The sequence below is a fragment of the Genypterus blacodes genome, unplaced genomic scaffold (genome assembly GCF_046128005.1).
Source record: "Genypterus blacodes isolate CSIRO-AG114 ecotype Tasmania unplaced genomic scaffold, CSIRO-AGI_Gbla_v1 ptg000361l_1, whole genome shotgun sequence".
Taxonomy (NCBI): Eukaryota; Metazoa; Chordata; class Actinopteri; order Ophidiiformes; family Ophidiidae; genus Genypterus; species Genypterus blacodes.
Window position 1 is genome coordinate 15,001 of NW_027467144.1, and position 17,500 is coordinate 32,500.

General features: G+C 50.9%; 2 protein-coding genes across 2 annotated transcripts in view; both read right to left on the reverse strand.

Moving 5' to 3' along the window:
* Nucleotides 1-13,906, reverse strand: part of arap3 (ArfGAP with RhoGAP domain, ankyrin repeat and PH domain 3) — a 25,443-nt gene extending 11,537 nt beyond the window's left edge. Inside the window, exons 1-10 of the mRNA XM_076138343.1 lie at nucleotides 13,802-13,906; nucleotides 5,400-5,559; nucleotides 4,203-5,183; nucleotides 4,062-4,102; nucleotides 3,800-3,882; nucleotides 3,590-3,660; nucleotides 3,261-3,500; nucleotides 2,650-2,719; nucleotides 2,239-2,359; nucleotides 183-370 (exon numbers count right to left, since the gene is read on the reverse strand). Coding sequence (XP_075994458.1) covers nucleotides 183-370; nucleotides 2,239-2,359; nucleotides 2,650-2,719; nucleotides 3,261-3,500; nucleotides 3,590-3,660; nucleotides 3,800-3,882; nucleotides 4,062-4,102; nucleotides 4,203-5,183; nucleotides 5,400-5,473 — 1,869 coding nt within the window. The 5' untranslated portion in view covers nucleotides 5,474-5,559; nucleotides 13,802-13,906. The remainder of the gene's footprint in view (nucleotides 1-182; nucleotides 371-2,238; nucleotides 2,360-2,649; nucleotides 2,720-3,260; nucleotides 3,501-3,589; nucleotides 3,661-3,799; nucleotides 3,883-4,061; nucleotides 4,103-4,202; nucleotides 5,184-5,399; nucleotides 5,560-13,801) is intronic.
* A 1,555-nt stretch (nucleotides 13,907-15,461) lies between these two features.
* stard15 (StAR-related lipid transfer (START) domain containing 15) overlaps nucleotides 15,462-17,500 on the reverse strand; it is an 8,544-nt gene continuing 6,505 nt past the window's right edge. Inside the window, exons 4-6 of the mRNA XM_076138344.1 lie at nucleotides 17,450-17,500; nucleotides 17,313-17,365; nucleotides 15,462-17,133 (exon numbers count right to left, since the gene is read on the reverse strand). The exon at nucleotides 17,450-17,500 is cut by the window's right edge and continues 67 nt beyond it. Coding sequence (XP_075994459.1) covers nucleotides 16,888-17,133; nucleotides 17,313-17,365; nucleotides 17,450-17,500 — 350 coding nt within the window. The 3' untranslated portion in view covers nucleotides 15,462-16,887. The remainder of the gene's footprint in view (nucleotides 17,134-17,312; nucleotides 17,366-17,449) is intronic.

Below are 17,500 nucleotides of genomic sequence, written 5' to 3' on the forward strand. Positions count from 1 at the left end.
GGTTGAACCCCTCTGTGTCTCTGTGAGGTCATCAGTCAGTGAGTAAAGACTCTCTGGTTGGTTTAAAGGTGGTGTGTGAGTTCATGAGAGGCAGGCTCATTACCATGCAGGGCACACACACACACACAGTGTCTGTACAGTGAGTCCCGTCTGAGCCTTAGTTAGTATTCTCTGCTGGTCACCTGCTCGCTCTTGTAGAGCCAGATCTGCTCGGTGTTGATGGCGGCGTACACTCTGGACTTGGTTCCCTTCAGCTCCAGCAGGCCGTGCTTCTGACAGTGAGAGCCGGCGCCGAAGCAGCGCGGCCGGCCGAACACCAGCTGCTCTTTGACCCGCTCCTGCAGCGTGATGAGCCACCGCTGTCTCAGCACTGAAACACCACACACACACACACACACAGACACACAGGGACATGCAGAGGGGTCAGGGTCAGAGGTCAACATGTTAGTCTGTAACTAAGCTTCCCTCTTCATGTAGAGGAGCTTTAGAGGCTCTAACACCTGATCATGGATCCATCAGGGTCCATCAGAGACCTACAGACCTGAGAGGAGGAGGAGAACATCTACACACTGACAGAGGTCAGAGGTCAGTCAGACTGATGTTTCACTGAGAATCCTCAAATGTGCTAAACTAAATGAGTCAATACTAAGAAAATAAGAAAGGGTTTCTGAGGGATCTGAACACTGAGAGCAGAGGAGACAGAGGAGGCAGAGGAGGAAGAGGAGACAGAGGAGGCAGAAGAGACAGAGGAGGCAGAGGAGGAAGAGGAGGAAGAGGAGGCAGAGGAGACAGAGGAGGCAGAGGAGGAAGAGGAGACAGAGGAGACAGAGGAGACAGAGGAGGAAGAGGAGACAGAGGAGGCAGAAGAGACAGAGGAGGCAGAGGAGGAAGAGGAGGAAGAGGAGGCAGAGGAGACAGAGGAGGCAGAGGAGGAAGAGGAGACAGAGAAGGCAGAGGAGGCAGAGGAGGCAGAGGAGGAAAGGGAGACAGAGAAGGCAGAGGAGGAAGAGGAGGAAGAGGAGACAGAAGAGACAGAGGAGGCAGAGGAGGAAGAGGAGGCAGAGGAGACAGAGGAGGCAGAGGAGGAAGAGGAGACAGAGAAGGCAGAGGAGGCAGAGGAGACAGAGGAGGCAGAGGAGGAAGAGGAGACAGAGGAGGCAGAGGAGACAGAGGAGGAAGAGGAGGAAGAGGAGGCAGAAGAGGAAGAGGAGGCAGAAGAGACAGAGGAGGAAGAGGAGGAAGAGGAGACAGAGGAGGCAGAAGAGATAGAGGAGGCAGAGGAGGAAGAGGAGGAAGAGAAGACAGAGGAGGCAGAGGAGACAGAGGAGACGGAGGAGGAAGAGGAGGAAGAGGAGGCAGAAGAGATAGAGGAGGCAGAGGAGGAAGAGGAGGAAGAGAAGACAGAGGAGGCAGAGGAGACAGAGGAGACGGAGGAGGAAGAGGAGGAAGAGGAGACAGAAGAGACAGAGGAGGCAGAGGAGGAAGAGGAGGAAGAGGAGGCAGAGGAGACAGAGGAGGCAGAGGAGGAAGAGGAGACAGAGAAGGCAGAGGAGGCAGAGGAGGAAGAGGAGACAGAGGAGGCAGAGGAGGAAGAGGAGACAGAGGAGGCAGAGGAGACAGAGGAGGAAGAGGAGGAAGAGGAGACAGAGGAGGCAGAAGAGACAGAGGAGGCAGAGGAGGAAGAAGAGGAAGAGGAGGCAGAGGAGGGAGAGGAGGAAGAGGAGGCAGAGGAGACAGAGGAGGAAGAGGAGGCAGAGGAGGAAAGGGAGACAGAGAAGGCAGAAGAGATAGAGGAGGCAGAGGAGGAAGAGGAGGAAGAGAAGACAGAGGAGGCAGAAGAGACAGAGGAGGAAGAGGAGGAAGAGGAGACAGAGGAGGCAGAAGAGATAGAGGAGGCAGAGGAGGAAGAGGAGGAAGAGAAGACAGAGGAGGCAGAGGAGACAGAGGAGACGGAGGAGGAAGAGGAGGAAGAGGAGACAGAAGAGACAGAGGAGGCAGAGGAGACAGAGGAGATGGAGGAGGCAGAGGAGGAAGAGGAGACGGAGGAGAAGCACTTTGCCTCCTTGCATCCCCGTCTCCCTCCCTTCTTTCCTTTCTGCTCCTCCTGTCTCCTCCACAGGAAGCAGGTTATGGGATCACATGATCGCCACTGACACACACTCTGACCACTGTGTGTGTGTGTGTGTGTGTGTGTGTGTGTGTGTGTGTGTGTGTGTGTGTGTGTGTGTGTGTGTTTACCTTCATTATCAGTCCGGAACACAAAGATCCTGTGACTTGTCACTATTTCAAATTTATTGTCCTTGGCCGGTCGGGTCATCTGTATGGCAGCCAATGGGATCACTCCTTTGGGGTACGGGTCCTGAAACAGGAAGGCTGTTACATAAACGTCTCACTGAACTCAATCTGTCTGAAGCAAACAGGATCCAGTCTGGAACAAGAAGGGAGAACTTCAGGTTTCTACTCCCATCCACACTTAGGAAGGGTTAGGAAAGGTTTCTTTGCTTGAGTCAGATTCCTGCTTCCTCTGGAGGAAGACCACCGACCTGCAGAGCTACAGGAGCTCAGCAGGTCAGCAGGTCTAAGCTACATGTCAGCTGGAGGCTCACACACTCTATCATATCTGAGCGGGACAGAAGAACGTTCTCAGACCTTCTCACTGCCGAAGTACATCAGGTTTTTGCCGTCAAACTTCACGTAGCGTTTCTGGAAAACGTAATTCCTGAAAAACAAAAACAACATTAGGGTTAGAGAAAGTTCAGATCCAGAGAGAGTCACAGGGTTTGTGTGAGGCTTCATGTGGACACCTGAGGGACTCTGTCAGGCTCAGCCCACAGAACCTCTCAGGTGCTTCAGTGTGAAACAGGATGAAGAACACAAAGAGCCGAGGAGGAGGAGAAGAGAGAGAGAGAGAGAGAGAGAGAGAGAGAGAGAGAGAGAGAGAGAGAGAGAGAGAGAGAGAGAGAGAGAGGGTTTACAAAGCAGCACAGAAGGAAAAGGGGCAAACACACCTAGAGGAGCGTGAAGAGGAGGAGGACAAAGGAGAGGAAGTAGGAAAGAAGGTGAGATGGCAGGGGCAGCTCCTGAGGACAGAGGAGACGCAGGGAGGAGCGGAGAGCAGGAGACGCAGCAGCACAGTCAGTGATGACCTCTGACCCCTGCAGCAGGAAGAAGAAGAGCAGGAGGACAAAGCCTGGTTCACACTGCTAGAGCTGTAACCCCGCGCACCCGTGAGGGACAGAAGCTCTTTGAATCAAACGCACCCCTGAGGCGACAGCTTGTCCAGCCAGCCGCAGATGATGGGCGTGGCCTGTTCGGACAGCGAGGTGTAGCTGGCGTAGGGGGAGATGGTGAGGTCATCCTCGGGCTCTGGGGCGTAGCTGTGGGTGGGCAGGGAGAGGCAGCGGTGAGAGGGCGGAGCCTCACCCACAGTGCTGTAACCCTGGGACTCCCCGGCGTGCAGAGCCTGGGACAGACGGCGGGCCCAGGACAGCTTCAAGGACCTGGACACACACACACACACACACTCAGCTGCACAGCCCTACCTCCATCTGGTTCTTTATGAAGAGGAGATGTTGCTGTGTTCTGTTACCCATGATCCTCTGCATGTCGGTCCTCCTCCTCCCTCCTGCTCTCTCGTCCCTCTGTCATGCTCCTCTCACTCTGCAGGATCAGGGGGGAGTTTCCTTCTCATTATCTCAAGACAACAAAGGACTCTGAGTCGCCATAACAACCCAAACCTGCCTCTCTGTGTACACTCGACCTCTATAATCTGACCTCTTGACCTTGAACACTGGCTCACCTCACACAGCTGTGGGTGCCGTCTGGTTTGGAAGACGGTTTCACAGTACGGACTGATCTCCTCCTCAGGGTCGTCTGTGGAGGCTTCAACACATCAACACACAGAAGAAGAAGAGGAAGAAGAAGAAGAAGAAGAAGAAGAAGAGGAAGAAGAAGAAGAAGAAGTGATCTTGCTTCAGTAATGAGACCTCTGTGACACCATGATGCAGATATGGACTCAGCATGAATGTGGCATCATCTCATGTCATCATAGCTGTACTCACCTCTGGTTGATCCTGAAGAGTTGTTACTTAAAGTGCTGCCACTGCACACACACACACACACACACACACACACACACACTAGTGACCTGACCGGACTGTAACTCTGGTGAACAGAACTCTAGGATGTGTCAGCTGACTCACCTGTTCCTCTCAGGCGGAGGTGGAGGGCTGGAGCGGTGGCTGCAGTTTGTCCTCCCTCCACCGGGGGCAGCAGAGCCCTGTAACGTGCCCCAGTAGATCTCATTGGAGACCATCTCCATCCCACCGCTACTGGAGGAACCAGAAGGAGAAGATCCAGAGAGCCTGTCACAACCTCCAGGAGAAGAAGGCAGTGAGGAGGAAGAGGCGGCCTTGTTCCTGTCTGCATGTATAGGTGAAGAAGAAGAAGAAGAAGCAGAGAGCGGGGCCCCGGGGAATATGGAGGGCGGGATTCCACGGTTCAGTCTGGGGGGAACAGGAGGCATGAACCCCCCAGAGTCCGACCCTGAGGAGCAGCTCCGTCTCAGCCTCCTCTGCGTCAGACTGGGTCTCCGGTTTGGCATCTCTTTGAGGTCAGAGGTCAACCTGTCGTTAGGCCTCGCTGCGTCTGCTGAGTTCAAGCCCTCTAAAATAGTGAAACAGATGGATTCCTGTGAAAGCCTCCTGGGCGGCGGCGGCGCCACAGAGTCCGAGGTGGAGCAGGTGAAACGGATCGGTGCGGTTCGGCGCCGGTTGAAGACGGTTCTGGGCTTAGGAACCGGCTTCACCACGGCTTTGACCACAGTCCTGCTGTTGGCTTCAGAGCAGCACGAGTGTGTGAGCATCGCTGTGAGGTTGGGAGCTGAGCTGTTTCTGAATACCTCAAAGCTGACAGGCGCCGCCTTCTGATTGGGCGACGCAGCGGTCGGACCCGGTTCTGATGAAGGGAGATCCATCACGGAATGACAGCGGTCCAACGGGAGCTCGGCCCCTGTCTTCTGATTGGCTCTTTGACCTTCAGTCCTCTGAATGAGACCGACCAGGCGCAGGATTCTCTTGCGGTGTCCTGTGGCGGTCACACCCAGACTGACCAGAGCATCGTGGTCCAGGTGAGAGAAGTCTGCAGCCCGGAGGAGGCCGGCCAGGCGGAACGTGTCCAGGTACCTGAGGAAGAACAATCACAGCAGCTCACTGATCTGGAAGTTAAACAGTCTCCTCCAGCGCCACCTACAGGCCAAACGCCATCACAGCCCGCTGATCACACCTACAACCTGGAATCAGTTACAGGAAAATGGTTGAAGACTTCACACTGATGTAACAGAGGAACGAGTTTATCATCATCACACAGAGGTCAAAGGTCATGCTGGGGTCTGAGCTCACCTCTCCAGATGGATCGCAGCCAGAAGAGTCTCAACCGCTGTGCTGCCATCCAGCGCTGCCATAACGATCAACATGAGCCACGACGCTGACTTTGTCTCCTCCACGTCCAGGAAGTACGGCCATCACTCACCTAACAGCTGGACGGACAACCGGCCTCCATCTGGAAGAGACACACACATGAGACACACACATGAGACACACACACATGAGACACACACATATGAGACACACACACATGAGACACACGCATGAGTCACACACACATGAGACACACACACACATGAGACACACACACATGAGACACACACATGAGACACACACATGAGACACACACATGAGACACACACGAGACACACACATGAGAAACACACGCATGAGACACACACATGAGACACACACACATGAGACACACACATGAGACACACACATAAGAAACACACATGAGAAACACACATATGAGACACACACACATGAGACACACGCATGAGACACACACATGAGACACACACACATGAGACACACACACATGAGACACACGCATGAGACACACACATGAGAAACACACATATGAGACACACACACATGAGACACACGCATGAGACACACACATGAGACACACACACATGACACACGCATGAGACACACACATGAGACACACACACATGAGACACACACATGAGACACACACATGAGACACACACATGAGACACACAAACATGAGACACACACACATGAGACACACACACATGAGACACACACACAGGACACACACATGAGACACACACATGAGACACACAAACATGAGACACACACACATGAGACATACACACAGGACACACACATGAGACACACACATGAGACACACACGTGAGACACACACACATGAGACACACACATGAGACACACACATGAGACACACACACGAGACACACACATGAGACACACACACATGAGACACACACACAGGACACACACATGAGACACACACACATGAGACACACACTCTCTCTCTCTCTCACTAGAGTGAGGGTCAGGATGGATAGAGAGAGGACTCAGTGATTGAATGTGATTGGACGTTCCCTGATCATCAGAGCTCTGAGGTAAAGACTGTTTGTGTGAGAAGGTGGCAGATGAAGGTGTTGTGTTGTTGTTGTGTCTTTGTGTTTGTGTTGGTTGGCCTGCTGTCACTCTGCTCAGCCTCCTGACAGGAAGGAGTTAATGAGGCTCGGGTTCCCTCTCACCCAGCAGCCAATAGGAGCTGGCGTCAGACTCATGAGCTCATTCCAGCTGAGAGCCTGCAGACTTCAGCTTCAGCACAAACACTGTTGTCACTGGACAGAGATGGCATCACTGCGACCTTTCACCCCACAGAGGTCACGACCCCCCTCGCAGCCAACTAAAACCACAGAAGCAGAACAAAAGCTGACGTCACCCAGCAGAGCACAGCCACGGGATTGTTCCCCAGCGTCTGCAACAAGACGACCTCTGACCTCTGCACTCAGAGCTGCATGGGCGGGAAGAAGCAGGGAGACGCTTCAGCTAAAGTGTGGACGCCACAATGGAGGAGGAAGGGAAGTAAACAATCACCTAAGCGCTCATAGTGACCCAACAGAGATGTTCTCCAGAAGAACACACACACACACACACACACACACACACACACACACACCATCTCTACATGATACATAATATATTTGACAAAAATATCAGAAACAGCAGAGTGTGTGTGTGCGTGTGTGTGTGTGTGTGTGTGTGTGTGTGTGTGTGTGTGTGTGTGTGTGTGTGTGTGTTAATTAAAGAAAGGATTACAGCTTCCCAACACTCAAGATGTCGACATAAAAGACAAAGAAGACCACACACAACACACACAACACACACACACACCGGATATGGGGAGTGCCTGCAGCTGAGGCGTGGTGTGAGCTGAGGGTGGAGGTCTGTCACAGAAATGTGTGTGTGTGTGTGTGTGTGTGTGTGTGTGTGTGTGTGTGTGTGTGAATGCGTATCTGGAGATTTCCTGCAAAGGTTGGAATGTGTAACATTTTAACGGATACCTCTCCCTGACTGCTGTTTGATGTGTGTGTGTGTGTGTGTGTTTGTGTGTGTGTGTGTGTGTGTGTGTGTGTGTGTGTGTGTATGTGTGTGTTTGTGTGTGTGTGTGTGTGTGTGTTGTGTGTTGTGTGTTGATCAGACTCAGCTCAGTTCCCTGATCCTCAAACATCCAACATCAAGCTGTGGAAACAAAACCAGTCAAGAAGCTAAAAATAACTCTGAATCCCCACAACTCAACATCCCAGATGATTCAACACACACACAAACACACACACACACACACACACACACACACACACACACACACACACAGCAGCCATAGGTCAGCGTCCAGCATAAAGCCAAAGGAAGAGGAGGAAGTGAGTCACAGCAGCTTCCTCCTGTCGACCTTTTCCTCCTCCACACTTCAGCTCATGGTCCAACACTTTTCATCCCATCGCTCCTCTGTTCCTCTGATGAAGAACTCCACAGAGCAGAGACACGCCCCCTCTCCAGATGTGTCTCTGCCTCATCAGTCACGTGTCCAGGAGGAAGCAGTCAAGATCCCAAAACAATCATTTCTCTCTTCCCCTCTTCCTCCTCTCCTCGTCTTCAGACACTAACAGAACTACGTGGGGACATGAGGTCATCGCTCCGTCTCGGTGGTCGCTGCTTCAATCCCCACCTGTCTGTGAGAAGTGAAGAAGCCTTTCAGCTGAGAGGAGGAACATCTTCAGGCCTTGATGTTGGTATTGATCTTCTGTAAACAGATTGATGGTTTCTGCTCTGACCTCCTTCCCTTCCTTCTACACATCTACAGTCTAGATCTAATCAGGATCTGCTCTCTGTCAGTGAGGGACAGAGGACAGGATACAGCTGTGCCTCCACCTACTGCAGGAGGACACACAGACACACACACACACACACACACACCTCACTCCAAACCTCTTCTGTGTATGTGTGTGTGTGTGTGTGTGGGGTCAGAAGGTCACATTCCTACATGCAGGACCATAAACAATCAGTTTGAGACGTAACTCAAGACGCTGATGGACAATTGAGTATCTGCAGTACAGCAGAGCGTCTCTGTTGCTCTGTCTCTCTGTCGCTCTGTCTAAATGTGTGGAGAAGAACTTTATTGTCACATTGTGTGACTCACTTCAACACAATGACAAACTTTTGTCTGTTCTGCTCTCTGTGTAGGACAATCTGCACACATAACACACCCATACACACACACACACACACACACACACACACACACACACACACACACACACACACACACACACACACACACACACACACACACACAGACACGCTGATCCTCTGTACAATGATGCCACATCAGGGTTTGACTGAGAGAAGAACACAGTCGTCATGTAAACCATTACCTGGAAACAGAAAGAAGAAACAAACAGATGATTCAAAGGACTTCCAGGTTTCCTGATTCTGTCCTGACTTTATGTCCTTTTCTTTTCTCTTCTCACGATGAAACTTCAGCCTGACTGGACCCTGGACCCAACAGAGCATCAAGCTCCTCCTCAGAACCATCTGACTGAGGGACTGAACCATCTGAGGGACTGAACCATCTGAGGGACTGAACCATCTGACTGAGGGACTGAACCATCTTACTGAGGGACTGAACCATCTAACTGAGGGACTGAACCATCTGACTGAGGGACTGAACCATCTGACTGAGGGACTGAACCATCTGACTGAGGGACTGAACCATCTGACTGAGGGACTGAACCATCTTACTGAGGGACTGAACCATCTGACTGAGGGACTGAACCATCTGACTGAGGGACTGAACCATCTGACTGAGGGACTGAACCATCTGAGGGACTGAACCATCTAACTGAGGGACTGAACCATCTGACTGAGGGACTGAACCATCTGACTGAGGGACTGAACCATCTGACTGAGGGACTGAACCATCTGACTGAGGGACTGAACCATCTTACTGAGGGACTGAACCATCTGACTGAGGGACTGAACCATCTACACTGAGAAGGTTCCACATTTATGACACAGCAGGTATTATATGAGATACTGACTGGAGCTCAGTAAAGTATTTCTACCTCCAGGCTGAAGTTCAGGTCAAAGTTTCTGGTGGTCAGCTGATGAGGGAGCTGAAGGAGGAAAGGGTGTGTGTGGTGTTCAGGGAGAACAGGGAGGTGCAGAGGAAGCAGCAGGGTGTGAACTGAAACAGGACAGAGACTTTGGTCTTAGCTCAGTGTAATCAGGCTGCAGTGTCGCTCACGGTAACAAGAGACTGGATGTTCTGATCCATCATGGAGAGCTTTAAAGCCTCTATAGTCACTCAGGGACGTCTATAGGAGCTGAGAGGAGGCAGACAACATGCAGGGCGTCAACATGGATCATGAGGCTCCATGAGAGACGTACAGACCTGGAGAGAAGAAGAACCTCTACACACTGACACACACACACCTCACACCTACATGTGTTGTGTGTCTCTTTCATGCAGCTGCAGGGTAGAAGCTTTGTATCTGCAGCGTTTGGCGTGTTTTCATGTTTTCAGAGAATCGAAGAGAGAAAGTGAGCGAGGGAGGCGGAGTGAGCGAGGGGCGAGCGAGGGAGGCAGGCCTGCTGTATAAATAACAGTGAGGCTCTATTGTGGGACACAGTGGGTTTATTGTTCCCGTGCTGTGACTGGAACCACACAGGGACATACTGGGAACACTGGGAACACTGGGAACGCCGGGAACACTGGGAAACAGGGATTAGCAGAGTGGATGGCTAATCTGAGCAGTTTATATGGTGTTAATAGTAGATATGATAAGTCTCCAAATGTCACGTGTCAGTATGAGCTGACATGTTACAGTGATGCCTTCACGTGCCGCAGGAAAATCAGCTGCTGCTTTGTTTATTGTTTATTGTTTGCTTTCTGTTTCCTATTTTTCCGACTGACACAATAGCAGCTGGGTGTTATCAGCTGACATCAGTCTATCACACACACACACACACACACACACACACACATCAGCATCAGCCTGTGTGCTGCTGCATGAATGTGCAGTAACAGCAGCCTGTAGGAGGCGCTGCAGTACTCAACCCTCCCTCTGCACGGTACAGCTGGGTCTCTACATGAACCTGATCCAGGGGTCTGCTTGATGCTGGAGCGCCGTCACTGTTTGATGGACAGCTGCTCCCAGCAGGGGGCGTCAGTCCCGATCCCACCACAGACTCGCCTGCTGCTTTAGACTGAGATTGCAAAGCTTTGTGTGTCTCAGCACCGTGCGTCCTCACGTGGAGGTGATGGAGGTTTGGGTTTAAATCAACATGTGACCATGGGCGTCGGCCAATCACAGCACAGGACAGCTACCCAGGGATTCTGGTTCCATTTGGAATCTGGACCACTCTGCCTTACAGATTCTGATAATGTATATATGTAAATGTGAGGATCTCTGCAGGTCAAAGGTCACAGAGTGAGCAGCAGCCAGTGAGTCTTCATCTGCGACGGCTTCAATTCAGCTCAGTTCATTCAGTCTGGCGGGGCTCTGATTTGAAGCCTTCTGACTGAAAGACGCTGTGTCTGTGTCACACCCACTGTGTCCTCACACACACAAACAAGTGTGTGTGTGTGTGTGTGGCGCAAGTAATTACTGGTGAGAGTGGAAAGAAATGAAGAAGATGATGATGATGATGATGATGATGATGCTCATTATGGGCACGAGCGGAAAGCAACAACTTCAGCTGCAGGTGGATTCTTCTACTTTATTCTCCCGACCTTTGAGGATAACTCTGGTTGAGGATGGGAAACAAACATTTACTTCTGGTCCAGATCAAAGTTTGCGTGCTGAACGCCACGTTCACATCGTTTGGCTCCGACTGCTAGAAGTCGCTCGTTCCTATGGCGACAGTATGACAGACAGCAGCAGGTCGGTAGAAATATGATGACATATGTGACGACCGCTGGTAGAAGTAGAACGTGCAGAGAAGAAGAAGGAGAAGGAGAAGGAGAAGGAGAAGGAGAAGGAGAAGAAGGAGAAAGAGAAAGAGACGGAGAAGGAGAAGGAGAAGAAGAAGGAGAAGGAGAAGGAGAAGGAGAAGGAGAAGGAGAAAGAGTAAGAGTAAGAGAAGGAGAAGAAGAAGGAGAAGGAGAAGGAGAAGGGCTGAAACCCACAGAGCCAGCACAACCCTGATGCATTGTGGGGAGAAATAAAAAGCTTCCAACAATAAACAGAGCGGCGCGGCGTGGATTACATAAGAGCGACGGCACCTCAGCGTTTATCTGAGGGAGTAACTCAGGAGGAAGCCATGTTGGTCTGACTTCCTGTTGTCGTCAAGGAGAAGAAGTGGCAGCGTACACAGGACAGGGAGGGAGGGACACACACTTCCAGGGACACAGGAAGTGTGTGTGTGTGTGTGTGTGTGTGTGTGTGTGTGTGTGTGGGTGTGTGTGTGTGTGTGTGTGTGTGTGTGTCCAGCTGACTGACTCATTACTCTGGGCTAAGTGAGGATGATGAAGACACAGAGTGAAGACCAAACTCTAGGTGATGAAGGTGGAGGCTGAGCTCTTCATCAGCACAGAGACTCCACCGGTCAATGATCCACCATCAGTCCGGTCCGGTTCAGTAAACCAGGCCTGTGGTGTCCCCGTGTCCCAGCATGCACTCTGTCTGCTTCACACACTCATGCTAGAATCAAGTCCAAGTCTAAGGCAGCACAAAGTTCCCCACACACTTTCTGTTCCTCTGTGAAGGTTCTACACTCATCCAGGTCCTGGGGTCCAAGGAAAGTTCCTAAGGAGCGACTGGACCTGCTGGAGAAGACTTCAAGACGTTTCACCTCTGAGGAGAGCTGAAGAGGAGAAACGTCTTCAAGTCTTCACCATCAAGTCCAGGTGAAGAAGAGGAACTTTCCTTGATATCCTGAACTAGAACACTACAGTCTGGTCTGGCCTGGTCTAGTCTGGTCTGGCTACGTAGGTGCAGTTCATTCTTTCATCTAACTTCTCAAATGTTTTCCTGAGAGCTTCGTCTTCTCTGCTGACTGACATCATCTATGACATCACGTCTGTTGTTTTAAAGTGAAGAAGGAAACGTTGCTTCCCCTTTACACGGAGTTGTGTGTGTGTGTGTGTGTGTGTGTGTGTGTGTGTGTGTGTGTGTGTGTGTGTGCTCACCAAACACACTGACTCACTCAGTCAGATCATCAGCAGAACCACCACAGGGTCAGACCAAGATACCACCAGCTCAAACTGTGCCTCCATCATATCAGTCTACAACGCTCCTGGAGTTTTTACACCACGTTAAAAATGTGATAACATTCTTGATCCTAGAATATCTGACACCATGAGGCCTTCATCATCATCATCATCATCATCATCATCTGGAGGCCTCACATGCTGTTTGACTAATGAGAACATGAAAAACATCCTGCAACGCTGTAAACACTGCTGTGTGTGTGTGTGTGTGTGTGTGTGTGTGTGTGTGTGTGTGTGTGTGTGTGTGTGTGCCACAATCTCCAGTCAACAATAAAGGAACTTAGGCCTAAAACGCACACACAAGCCCGCACACACACACACACACACAGACACACACACACACACACACAAGCACACACAAGCACACACACACACACACACACACACACACACACTTCACTCGCCTCAGCAACCTGATAAAAACATTGAAATCGTGAGAAAATCCTCTTCTTCCTGTGTAACGGCTGAAGCCACTGAATTATTCATGTTCCCTGCATTCATCAGCGCTCAGCCTTTAGAGGCGTCACATGAAAGATTCTTTTCTTTTTCTGCTGCGTTTGCGCGCAAAAAAGTCTCCAGCAGCACAAACTCCACAGTGACTGAACTCTTAACTGAAGCCTGTCAGTACAAAGACTGGGACAGGAAAATGATCCAGTCCAAGCAGAAGAGCCCAGAGTGGAACAGAGAGAGAGAGAGAGAGAGAGAGAGAGAGAGAGAGAGAGAGAGCGAGAGAGAGAGAGAGAGAGAGAGAGAGAGAGAGAGAGAGATCACAGAGCTCAGCGGAGGGAAGGACAGAGTTCCATATAAAGGAAAGAAAGAAGAATGAAGACTTGGCCGCTTCTTAGCAGCACAACGGCCTGAAGAAGTGAAGAAGCAGAGACTTAGAGCCTCACAGGAGGATGAAGCACTGATTCATCCTCAGCCTCTAACATGGAGACACTCAGACAGCACAGGAGTCAGGATGAGACAGGAAAGATCAAGCTGCAGACACACACAGCTTCAGAACACCGCTGCTGCGAAGGAAACCACCTGTGTGTGTGTGTGTGTGTGTGTGTGTGTGTGTGTGTGTGTGTGTGTGTGTGTGTGTGTGTGTGTGTGTGTGTGTGTGTCACAGATCGATAAAGTCACAAACTTTTCTGACCTTCGCAGGTTTCTGGTTCTCCGGTTGCGTGTGTGAGTCCAGACTGGGAGCGCTGGGTGCTGAAGCTCCGCTCTGCTCCGCTCCTCTCTGCTCTGCTGCGCGCTGCCCGAGCGTCAAAGCACACGAAGCGACCCACACGCTGCTGCTTCCGCCTGGACCTACAAAATAAAAGCTGAAAATGCTAACGACTATTGCTACTTCCTGTCACTTTATAGCTGTTAAATTGCACATTAGGTTGAATCATATCTCAGCTCATCTTGTCTGTGGTATGAGACCGTTTTCATGGCATCAGATCTCATGAAATGTTTGTGTTTGTTCTTTTCTTATCTTATCACTTTGACTGTATCACATGATGTCATCTTGTCTTCTACTTCATCTCATCTTATCATGACTTATCTTTTAGTTTAGTGTCTAATTTCATGTGATATAACTCAAATGCTTGTTTTCCCTCATGGTGTTGTGTTGTGTTGTGTTGTGTTGTGTTGTGTTGTGTTGTGTTGTGTTGTGTTGTGTTGTGTCGTCTCTTCTCTCGTGTTCTTGTAACGCTCAGTTTTGTTTGTACGACTTTACAGTTGTGATGCATTTGGCCCTGTGGTGTTGCTGGGTGGTTGCCAGGTGCTTGTTGTGTTGTATTCTGTGTTTTCCACAGTGAGTCCTCAGTCTGTTTGTGTGGTCTGAAGCTGAGAGCTGAACTGTGAGCGTCGCTGCTCAGGCTCAGCAGCTCCGACATGGCGTCTGCGTGGGCTCGGCCTCAGCACAGGAGTGAGGAAGTGATGGGTTCACACTGCGTCCTGTCCGCCGGCCGGGGCCGGAGCCTTCCAGGCCTCGTGTGAGAAGCGGGAGGACGGTGGAGTTTCCTCCCTCGCTGGCCAAACAACAATCAGAGCTCTGCAGACAGGAAACAGGAAGCGCCTGAGACAATACGCTGTAGAGAGGATTCAGAGGCCAGCTGCATTTCTGAAGCACGAAAGTAGGATGCAGTCGCACATAAACTTTTCCTTATCACTGCTCAAAAAAACAACCTCAGCAGCCAGGGGGAGGAAGTGCTCCTTAAAATGTCCTGTGGAGCGAGGAGGAGCACTCCACGGATCCATCAACCTCTGATTCTCAGTGTTCAGCAGGAAGACTCCAGCTTATAGCCTCAAGAAATGATGTCATCAGTTTGGTTCATAAGCAGCTGCAGTGAAACATGTAGCAGCTAAAGTAATGTTTACATGTTTACATTTACCTCCAATCTCTTCCCATTGTAGCTTGATTGATCTCTTTCTCTCAGTTTATGTCTGAGCTGGTCTGCATGGCCCCTCCTGGTTCAGATCCTGTAGGGATCGTTTGGGTTTGAAGGCTGCTGTACCTCTGCTGCCATCTAGTGGTGACCTGGTGTTACCACAGCAGCAGCAGTCTGAGTGGTCGTCTATGTCCTAAAAATAACTTTCAACAACTTTAGTAGCTTTATGATCCAGACCCTCTAAACCCAGGACCATGTTCCCTGGGCCATGATCCTCCCCTGTCAGTCCTGAGCCTCCAGCCTGAGAGCCCGGCGTCCTGCGGCGAGCTGAGGCTCAGGCCGCTCAGGACGCCGTCACGTTGAGGCTTCCTGTCACTGTGGTGGAAATCAGTGGCACAGAAAGCAGTGACAGAAAAATAAGCACTTTATTGAGAATCTTTCATCTTTACAAGAACAATGTGGAGCAGCCAGAGAGCAGCAGAGCCGCCTGCTCTCCTCTGCAGGCTCTCGGCTGCTCTCCTCTCTCTCCCACAACAAAAGGCCCTTTTGTCTTTGTGCGTATGGAAATCCACTTCCTAACAGAATGACCCGGTCCATTGTTCTGCAGCACCACGCACTCCAACAACCCAACGGACCGACGCACAAAACTACTGCAGTGTTTCCACTTACAAGTCATACTGGAGTTCAGATTCATCTCAGAGAGGAGCAGCAGGAAGCATTCAAAGTTTCCTTTAGAAATAGAGAAAGTTTCAGATGGAGCTGCACAGGGAACCTGAGGAGGTTTTTGTTTGACCCCCCAGCTGTTTCTCCAGGGCTCATGCTGGTTTTAGTCATGCAGCTGCAATGAATGAACCTTCTACAGGTTCATGAAAGCCCTTTATCATGGCAGAGAACTCAACTAGACTGAGACCTTCAGGTCCTCAGTGCAGAAACCTTCACTGCATCCTGGATCCTGGATCCTGGATCCTGGATCCTGGATCCTGGAACCTGGTCGGTTTGACTCACAGAGGCAGAAGAACATGAGGAGGACTCATGCATGGACTAAATAAAGGAGCAGCAGGGAGCAGGAGACTCAGTGGAGTGGGGGCAGAGGCAGGAGTCTTTACACTTTCTAGCCAGATGTGTCAGGTGCAGGATCCCACATGTGGACACCACAAATACTGTCACACAGTCCTGAGAACAAGAAGGGAGACCCCGGAGCCAGGACCTGAGTGGGATTCACACCCAGCCCCCCCTGCTGCTGGGCCACAGTGGCTCATGTTCCTCTGCTCTCTGAGTGAATCCAACCCAGACTCTGTTTCGTGCAGCTCAGCATGCAGTAAACTCGTTTTCCCACCAGAGGGCGGTGCAGATTCACAAGCAGTCACACTCCCCCTCTGAATAAACTTACTTAATATATAAATGAACAAACGTTAAGTTAATGTGACTGTGAGAGTTAAAGTAAGAAGTCCACCTGTTTTATACATGAACACTCTGTTTACCTAGAAATACTCAAAGCTTCTCATGAACACAAAGAAGAATCAGCTGAAGTGGAACAGACGGCAGGTGGGTGGATCTAAACAGCTGTTAGCATGTAGATGTTCATTCTGTTCACGTGATCACGCCTCGGCACAAACGGCAGAACTGAACCAAACAGCTGAGAGACATCAGATCAGTGACCGGATCAATAAAGCTCCTGATTGATGAAGTTTCTCTTTTGATAGTGTTTTGTTGTTAAGTTCTCAAACTGCTTTGAGGTCCCAGATGAATCAGCTGATCAGAGTCAGGTGGAGTTTAGCAGGTTAGGTTTGTGTCTGTGTTCACGCTGTGTTTGGTTCAGTTCTGACAGATGAACAGGTCTGGACCGGTTCAGTCCCTGTGCTTAGTTCTCCTCTTCGTCGCTGTTGTTGGCCTTCTCCTCGCCCAGGCCGCTCTCGTCCACCTTCTCCTCGCTCAGGCCGCTCTCGTCGATGTTCTCCAGGGAGTCGGCCCTCTGCACCGTCAGCTCGGCCACGTTGGTGCACGGCAGCGTGTTCTGCTCCGGGAACATCCAGGGCTTCAGGTTGGGATTGTGCTTCTTCTTCCACTCTGGATACTTCAGACAGGCCTTATAGATCTTCCTCATGGCCTGGAGGAAGACGAGGACAGATTAAAACCTTTGTCTGATAGAAAAAGAAGTTACTGAAGTAACAGCCCGAAACCCCCAAACCCCCCGGACTCTGGGCTCTGGACTCTGGACTCTGGACTCTGGACTCCGGCCCCCTTAGGGAGGAACAGAAGAGCCGACGCACAGACGGGCCACTTTACCTTAGGAGCTACAAACTGGGAGGCCCGATTCACAACCCACTTGGGTAAAGAGCCTGTGGACAGAAGAAGAAACATATCAACTCTGTAAATAGGAAATGTGCACAACCAGGAACGTGACAGGAAGTCAGCCGGCTCACCTCTGGGGTCCACCTGGGTCAGGTAGTACAGCGTGCAGCAGGTGGGCTCGT